At 56.2% G+C, this 9,265-nt stretch overlaps 1 protein-coding gene across 1 annotated transcript; it reads right to left on the bottom strand.

The window, feature by feature from the left end:
• Positions 1-1,855: 1,855 nt before the first annotated feature.
• Positions 1,856-8,920, bottom strand: GPX4 (glutathione peroxidase 4). Its single transcript, XM_044455945.1, has 7 exons — positions 8,815-8,920; positions 4,998-5,092; positions 4,379-4,523; positions 4,092-4,243; positions 3,254-3,278; positions 3,078-3,137; positions 1,856-2,132 (listed from the first exon to the last, which is right to left on the bottom strand). Exons 1-7 carry the CDS (start codon positions 8,887-8,889, stop codon positions 2,100-2,102), a joined length of 585 nt encoding a protein of 194 aa, XP_044311880.1. The 5' UTR covers positions 8,890-8,920; the 3' UTR covers positions 1,856-2,099.
• Positions 8,921-9,265: the final 345 nt, after the last annotated feature.

A 9,265-nucleotide genomic window follows, 5' to 3' on the forward strand; every position in this document is an offset into this window, starting at 1 on the left:
ATCTGGCCCTCCACTGCAGGGGCAAAAAGGTCACAACCCGCCTCTGCATGACACCCCCTCACATACCTGTATGTCACTAGCAGGTCCTCTCCGAATCTCCTCTTCTCCGGGCTGAAGAGACCCAGTTCCCTCAGTCTCCCCTCATACGGCATCCCCTGCAAACCGGCCACCAACCTTGTGGCCCTGCGCTGCCCTGACTCTAACCTGGCTATGCCCTTCCTGTAATGAGGGGCCCAGAACTGAGCACAATACTCCAGCTGCGGGTGCACCAGAGTTGTGGGGAATAGCAGTAATACCTCCATCTAGCAGCGACGCTTCTGGCTATGCACCCAAGGGTGGCGTTTGCCCTCTTGACCACCGCTTCACCCGGCTGGCTCATGTTCAGCCTGCAGCCGACCAGCACCCCGAGGTCCCTTTCACAAGTGCTGCTCTCCAGCCACTTGTCACCTAACCTGTACTTATGACACCCATTCCTATGCCCCAAGTGCAAGACCTTGCACTTATCCACATTGAACGCCATCCTGTTTTCCCCCGTCCACTTCCATAGTCTGTCCAGATCCTTCTGGATCCGGAGTACCTGCTCCTCAGTTGTGGTCACTGCCCCAGTTTTAAGTATTGTCTGTGAATTTGATCAGCAGACTGGTCACCCCTTCTTCCATGTCACTGATGAAAAGAGTGAACAGGATCAATCCCAGGACAGAGCCCTGGGGGACCCCGCTTGTCACTGGCTGCCATCCTGATGATTCCTCGCTAATGGTTACCCTCTGCCTTCGGTCAGTGAACCCTGCCCTAATCCACCGGACAGTGCTTTGGTGTATCCCAAAACTCCCCAGTTTCTCCACCAGGATATCATGGGGCACTTTGTCAAAGGCCTTGCTGAAATCCAGGTAAACCACATTCACTGCATCCCCTCCATCCAGCCACCTCGAAACCTTGTCATCGAATTGCACAAGGTTTGTCTGGCAGGACCTGTTTTTGTGGAAGTTGTGTTATGTGGCCACTAACCTCCCTTCTCTATCTAGGGTTACTCAATCTTTCGCTATTATGAGTCTTTCCATTGTTTTTCCTACAATGGACGTAAGGCTAACTGGTCTGTAATTCCGCATGTCCCCTCTACTACCCTTTTTGAAAATTGGGACCACTGATGCCACCCTCCAGTCCTCTGGAACTTCACCCGTTCTCCACGAGGCCTCAAAAATGGAGGCCAGAGGCTGCAAGAGAACCCCTGCCGTCTAAGTGCTCTCGGGTGTAACCCATCAGGGCCCAATGCCTTTGTAATGTCCAATGCCCTGAGGAGCCCCTCGACTTCAAGGGGGGTGACTCTAATCTGTGCCCCTAAGTCCCCAGCCTCATCTCATCTCCCATACGGATCTCCCCCGTCCTGCTTTGGGGAGAACACAGAGGCAGAATAGTCATTCAGCATCTGTGCCTGTTCCCTCATATCAGTCACTGGATCTCCTTCCTCCTTATTCAGCGGTCCCACCACTTGTCTCCCCTTCCTCTTCCTGTTTACATGCTGAAAGAAGCCCTTTTTGTTGCTCTTGATATCCTTGGCAAGTCTCAGCTCGTAATCAGCCTTAGCCTTGCAAAGAATCCTTCTGCAACGAGACTCCATGAAGTTTCTTGTGAAGCTCCAGGACTGGGAATCCACCCAACCGGCGGCAAATGGAGCACAGCTGGTGCCGTACGTGCTTTCATTTCCTCTCTGCAGAGCCGGGCGTGACGTGTGGGGCAGGAGAAGCTGACCCTGATGGGGCAGAGCGGATGTACCGAATGAAGGCTGCCAGGTTCAGCCGCGGCCCTTGAAGGGAGCCAGCAGAGAGAGCCCATCTCAGAGAGAAACACGACACGCTGCTTTTGAGGAGAAACAAGCTTTATTATTGCTACTGCGCTGACCGGCGCACCGGTCTAAGCGCATCCAAGTGCCTGGCCCAGCCTGGCAGGGCCTCGCACCCCCCGCAAGCTCCTGCCAGTTTATTCAGGCCAGCCTCGCCAAGAGGGCTTGGCTTGGAGGGAGGCCGTCACTGGGGCAGTGCAGTGCAGGGGGCGGGAGGAGCTGCTGCTGGCCGAGGACAGATCCAGTTGGACGGGAGCCGGGTCTACATGTAAGGGGGCAGGTCCTTCTCGATGACCTGAGGGGAAAAGGGAAGAGACAGTCAGGGAGGGCGAGGCCCCTCCCCGCCACCCGGCCTACATGCAGCGGCGACGCCTCCCCCTTGAGCCGCGCGTGAAGTGAACCTGGGCCCCACCCCAAGAGGGAGTTAGCCGGAGCAAGAGCCTCGCGCTGCCTGCCCAACCCAGTGGGACAAGGGTCCCTACAGCGGTGTGGAGGCTCGGGGACTGGGCGGGCACGTGCAGAGGCTGCTGGTGGGATGAGGGGGGCTCGAGTGCAGGGAACGCCTGGATTTTAACGGAGCGCTGGGCTTGCTCGCGGCCTTCTCCAGTTGAAAGGAAGGGGCAGAGAGGAAAGCTCCTCCGAGCCTGAAGCCCCTGCAAGCTGCAGCTGGTCAGAGTGACCATCCTGGGTGTGGAAGGAACGTGCCCTGAGCTGGCATAAAGCAGCTTTCCATAGCCAAATTCTAACTTTAGTAAGTCTTGTTCCAAATTCTGGCTGAGCATGTGTGGGATGGTGCCCTAAGGGGAGTTTAAGCCCTCCAAAGACGCCACATTAAAGCCAGGGAATTGGGCCTGATTGGCACCGGATCAGCTCTGCTGGTAGGAGTGGTCTTCCCCCAGCAAGCCCTCCAAACCCCAGGAACTTCCACATAGCCCAGAATTCTTGCAGAACATGGTAGGAAAGGCAGGTTTTGTGGTGGGACAAGTGATAAGCCACATCCCTTCCCCTGATGGAGGGCAGAGGCTGGGTGAAAGAGCGGGACCAGGGATCGCCAGCACAGCACGCGGCCCCCGCTCAACACCGATGTGTGCAGGACCCCGGTGTCTGCCCCCACAGCGGCCCCAAAGCAACCCGGAAGCCCCGAGGCAGTGGCACCATACCACAGGCCCTTCCCGCAAGCCAGCACCTATTTCACAGCATCTCTGCACTCCAGGCGAAAGCGGGATGGGCGGCAGCTTACCTGGGGGTCATCCATCGGACTGTATCTTTTCACCACCTGGCCCTCCTTGTTGATGAGGAACTGCCGGAAGAAGAGAGGAGGAAGCCAGTGAGGCACGGGGGTGCTTGTGGCCCGGCCAAGGCAGGGTGACCCGCAGTCCTGGCTACCGGGCAGCCGTTAACCTGGCAAAGACTCACCTTGGTGAAGTTCCATTTAATGGCGCTGCGGGTGGGAAAAAGAACAAAGCATTTTAGTCCTGAGATCAAGACAGGCAGAACACCCACAAGGACTGGGGCGGGCCACACTCCCACTGGTCCTCTGGCGGGGGCCGATGGGAATCTGACTCCTGAAGGTGCTTCAGCCTACAGCCAGCCCTCCCTTGAACTAGAATAAAGCCAACTTTCAGGGCCCTAGGTGGGAATCCGACCACTACCTGAGGCCAACACACTTTCCCGCTGCTTTGGTTTGTTCTGCACAATTCCCCTCCAAGGCTTATTCTCAATGCACGTGTTTTTCTGGTTTTAACAGACTGTGCCCCACCCAGGGAAGTTCAGTCTCAAGGGTACAACCTAAACTGAGAAGACACGGAGGGCGGGAGGCGGAGGGAAGACAAATAAACCTAAGGCAGCCATTCCAATCTATTTAGAGCAAAGAAAATGTTCTCCAACCCCCAACATTCCCCAGCCGGGGAAGTACACCTTTTCGTAGCCTAAACATGCGTCATACATAACCCTGCCCCAGTCTTCTGCTTCTGTGGCTACGCACTGGGCAGTGCAAGTGCCCACATCTCCTGCCGTGTCCCTGGTCTTCTGGAACAACGGCTGGGAGGAAGTGAAACACTGAGTGAGAGAGGCTGAACCGCGTTCTTGCGCAATTCTGCGAGGGGGTTCCCTTTGTTTACAAAAAGGTTCTGCGGAGGAAAGGAAGATCAGCAGGTGACTTGCGCCACCCTTAAACCTTCTCAAGCTACAGCTCCCGTCATCCCTGACCCACGGCGGAGTGGACGAATCTGCTCTCGTCGGGGCACACACTCACTTTCCCAGAGACCCCCGGCCTTTGGGCTGGCTCTTCATCCACTTCCAGAGAGGGTGGGCGCCGTCCCCGTTGACTTCGATCTTGCCAAACATGTCAAACGTCACGCCGTATCCAGCAGCAAAAGCTTTGATCTCCTCATTGGTGCCCGGCTCCTGCCCAGAGAGACTCGTGGCGTCAGGAGAGCTGGGTAACCACCGGCAAAGGGTGTGTGGGGGGGATACTTCGGGCCCCCCACTGCCAACACCCACCCCCAGAACAGTGCTTGCGTCTTCCCCCCCTTCTCCTACCTGCTTGCCAAACTGGTTGCAGGGGAAGGCTAGGATGCGTAAACCTTTCTCAGCATATCTGCTGTAGAGCTCGACAAACTGAGTGTAGTTTACGCCAGTCTTGCCTCATTTTGACGCGACGTTGGTGATGATGCAGACGTGGTCCCTGGGAGGAAGCGGGATCGAGCGAGACCGTCATGCGTGACCGGTGGCGCACTGGCCTGGAAGCATGGCCGGCTGCGTGTGGCAGGGCTCACTTCTGAGGACGTCGCACAGAGGGCGGTGGCACAAGCCAACCCTCCCCTTACCACGGCGCTCTCCTCCGGGCCAGCGAGTCCAGCCTCGGAGGATGCTGCAGCAGCCCCTGCTCTAATGGCCACTACTGAATGCCTCTCCGGTTGCCGGGAAGAAGTGTCCCACCTGCTTTCTCCCCCACGTGTTCCCCCACAACACATCCCGCAGCAGCTGCTACACCAAAGCCCTGGCTGCCGTGCTGCCGCCTGACCTGCTGCCCTTACTAAGCCTCAGAAGCAGCTGGTATTTGCCAATCCCTGGAGCACCCTCCAGCCTTCCTCCTTGCTCTTACAGTCCTTTTGCCCAGTGCCCAGAGCAGGAGTGCCCCACCACCTGCCACACTCACCTGTATTTCTCCAGGGAAACATCATTGCCATCAATATCCAAGGCGTGGAACTCGTAGATGGATTTGGCTGTCTGCCAATCTGAAGGTTGTGCACACTGAAGGGACAGAAGGGGAAGGCCCGAAGCCTTGCAAGGAAGCTCTTTTCGCAAGGCGAGCCAGCCCCCTCTTGGAGAAAAGCCGTGGGGGCCACGCACCGCTGCCCCTTTCTGCTGCGGCACCCTTGACCAGAAATTGTCGCTTGGAAGAATACTCACAAACTCTCTTCTTGCGGGGCGGGGGTGGGGGAGATGAGCTTCCTTGGCCAACATGGCTCAGCTTCTCTCCCACCTCCAGAAGGTTGTCCTCTGCCGTAGCTGTTATTTATTTTTATTTTTTGAGTGAGGAATGGGAGCCATCCGTGCCGTTGGAAGGCAGCCAGCGCAGGGCATATGATCCTGAGAACCCCCAGGGGCCTTTAATCGGGCCTGTCATTTTTTTTATTTGAACCTTATGGGCTACGTTTAAATCCCATCTAAGGCAGCCCTCATTATCTTTCTTTTCTCTTTTATGAGTGCAACAACCCAACAAAGGTCAAGGACGGCTCCAAAGCACCACACAGAGTTTCCCGGCCAAGCAAGGGCTGTAACCCCCATCTGACGTGCAAAGCACCGCACCAAACCGGTTCCCCACACGCCAGCCCCATTGTGATCAAGGGAGTTTAGCCAGTCATGGCTTTCCAAAGCAGTCCAGGAATACAGAGAGCCCCTTTCAGGCGTGCTGGACGACGCCCAACCCAGAGAGGGCCTTTGGCCCATCCACGAGGAGCATTTCCCAGACTTTGCTGAACTGACTAATCACAAAATCCAATCTGGTTATGTCAGAATCCATCTGCCTCAGAAGAGACAAGGGGAAAAGGTCACCCTCATCTTCAGTGGCTTCTCCTTCGGTCCCAATCCCGCTCTGATCTGCAGAGACAAAGGCTTTTGTCCATTCGCTGCCGGTCCCAGCACAGAAGCCTCCGCATGGGCAATTAAGGCAGAGAAAGATCAGAAGGGATTGCACCAGCTAGGAGATTATCTGGGCCTCCTTTTATAACTGGGCTTATTGAGTCAGAGATAAAGCAGATCTAAGGCTGGAAAACGGAGGTAAGCAAGCCCTTTAAACGGAGTGAGCAAGCCCTTTAAACGATGACTGATCTCCAGGGAAGAAGGGCAAAGGTGGACGCGTTTCTCCACACTCCTGGCATCCTCCCCTCTGCACTGCAGCTAAGCGGCTTGTGATGCTGGTGTCAGCTCTCCTCTGGAGCTGACTTGCAAGAAATATAAATGGGGTAGGCAGTGGGCGGGGAGGGGGTGTAGAAGAAAAGTGAGCAACCCCCCATTTCCTTAAAAATACAAGATGCCTCCTGCCCCCTGAAAATGTTTTTATTGAAGAGCTGGCCTGGTTAGTCATTTGTCAGAGTCAGGAGGACGAGGCTGAAAATTATCGCTCCAGAAGTTTCACAGTTTTCGTTTCAGCAAGCAGCCTGGCTAGTGGCCAGAATGCCAACAGAGCAAAAGAAATTCTAAAAAATGGAATGGCATCGAGAAAACCTTTCTGCCCCTCTCAGTGCTAGTACACAGGGTCACTTCATCACAGCTACTCAGTGGGGTCCAGGCTTAGCTGTCCCTAAGAGGAAACCCACTAAAATTAGGATGTAGCCAAGTGGAACTCAAGTCCCATTGATTTCACTGGGTCTTACCTTATGGTATTAGCCTGGCTCCAACCCACAGGCCAACCCACATTTGGGACAGAAGGGCATCGTTCACCTGTGGAACTCCTAGTCACAAGATGCAGCAATTCCTCCCGGTTTAAGGTGCCCAGCACTGGATTAATTCCAGAAGGAGACCTGCATTGACAGCTGGCTAAGGCAACAAGGGTCCGACGCCCAGAAAATCTATCCCTGAATAACCAGATTCTGAACAGAAGGACATGGCTGCCACTTCCATATGCTCAATCCCTGATTTTTCATGTAGAAGATCAGAACCTGTGGGTCTTAATTAGGCTTCACATGCTGAAGTTGCACTCATAGTTATACTGGCTTTTCAAGTTAGTGTGGACTGCCTTTGGGGCTCCTCCCAAGGCCAAAGGACAGTCCAGAAAGAGCACGGGACACGCCTCTCGCAGACAGAGCTCCCTGGCTCTTCAGGGCCGCCCAGCTGCCAGAACCCAACCATGTTAATGCACTGGAAGGCCCACAGTGGAGCTGGGGATAGGCTTTATGGCTTGTCCACGGCTTGCTGACATGGCTGGGCTCGGGCGCCGTGGCTACCACAGTCACCCAGCTCTTGAAGCAAGTTGCCAGCCACGGCCTGCCGCAGGGCTGGGCAGCCTGCAGTGTTCCAGTTCCCACAGCACGGCCAGGGTTGGGAGCTGAGGCAAGAGGTAGGCTTGAAGAGCTGCAGGCCCACTCCTCTCATCATCCAGGCTGCAGCAGGGCAACGGCAGCGGTTGCGATCACCGCAGGAGAATCACCAAGGACAGCCCCAGGTGCAGTGCGCACTGAGTTAATTACAAAGCACATCTTAATTGCAGTCAATTATTTAGCGCTTGGCATAGCTCAGAGAAGTTCTTAGCTCACAAGTGACTCACTGATAGTAAGCGCACCATGGCAAGTTGTAGGGGAGGCCTCTGATCACTTCTGTTGGGAAAAGCTGGTTTTTGCACTAGAAGGCCCAAAGCAGGAAGGGCCCCGACTCAGAAGCGGTGGGAAGGGTCAGCTACCCCATAGAATTAGGCATAAAGGAATGAAGATTATGAGAGCAGCAGCAGATGTGTGAGGGAAGAGTTTGGGGGCATTCACCCCACCCTTTATGGTTATTTTTATAAAATTAACAAGATGGTTTATATGTACTTCATTTGTTTTCTTCTTTGTCTCCTGGGCTCAAGGCAGCTTACAGAAGTACTTTGATGGTTAATGGCTCTATCCCCAAAGGAACTTACACAATGAGGCACTCTCATTGTTTTCAGAGGGTAAGGAGGGTCCCAAAGCAGTCAGAACAGTCTGAACAGAAAAGTCGAGTCTATTTCTTCTTTCACCTGTACGCATTTGTTTACCTTACATAAAATAAAGTTGTTATTCATTTTAAGCTCTTTGGAGAGAGCATAGAGCAGGCTTTGCAACCTGGTGTCTTCCAAGCGTGTTGGATCAGGGAATGCAAAGAGCTGTGATCCGTGGGCTACAACTAGACAGTCAGCTTTGGCGTGGTGGATGTAAATACCTGAGGCCGCAAGCAATCTAAAGAAGCAAGCTCGAGAATCCCTGAGCAGCCTAAGCCAGTGTGGTGTGCTCCAGGTGTCTTGGACTACAACTCCCAGCATTCTGGACTATGGGCTATGCTGGTCCAGGGCCAATGGGACTGAACCCTAACACAACTCTACTGGACCCGCAACGAGGGGAGAAGCTGCCTGCCCCAGAGGATCATGGGAGCGCTTGGCTAGCCCACTTTGCACCAAATGCACCATGGGAAAGAGCTGCGTCCTACCAGTAAGAGGATTATAGGAAATCCCGGCCACCCGGTAAAATGGCCAAGCCACAGTGAGTGTGTGTGTGGGGCGAGAGGTTAGCACCCCTTTCAGCGGTAATGAGCGGGTCGCTGGGGTGTCCCCCCAAAAAGGGGCGCCCCGAGGCACTATGGGAAATATCGGCCAAGAATGCGCGGAAAGGGCTCGACGGGTCCTCCAGGGCGCACGCTCTGGCCCACCCCAACGACCACTCTATGGTCGGAGCGCGGAGGCGAGGCCGCCGCCAGAACGGCCCACCCAGAGGCCTGCTCGGGCCTGGCCGCCCTCCACTCACCATCGTCCTGCTCAGCCCCTGCGCCGCCAGCAGCCCGCACAGCCACGTCCGCCCCGCCAAGCGCCGCACACTCATCGCGGCGACGCGGCCCGCCCCTCCTTTATCCGCCCTCGGCCGCGGCGCCTCCGGCGGCGGCCAATCCGCGGCCGGCCGCGCGCCCCGCCCCGCCGGCCCACCAGTCAAAGCCGCGCCTGTGCGGCCCCGGCCACTCAGAGGGCACGGGGGGCGGGGCTGGGCCCGTAACGGCCGCCTCCGGCAACGCGAGGCGCTGACTGGGGGTCGGGTGGGCGAGGGGCACAGATTGGCGCGCGCGCGGGCCAATCGGGGAGAGCTGCATCCCTGCGGCTGTAGCCTTGGCGACGGACACCTGGAGGATCCTTAGCTGGGAGGATGGAGAAGGGAGGCGGGCTGGGCGGGGGGGGGGGGGGGGCAGCAGGCCAAGCCTGGTCCC

This window comes from Varanus komodoensis, unplaced genomic scaffold (assembly GCF_004798865.1).
Source record: "Varanus komodoensis strain SLA01 unplaced genomic scaffold, ASM479886v1 scaffold80, whole genome shotgun sequence".
Taxonomy (NCBI): domain Eukaryota; kingdom Metazoa; phylum Chordata; class Lepidosauria; order Squamata; family Varanidae; genus Varanus; species Varanus komodoensis.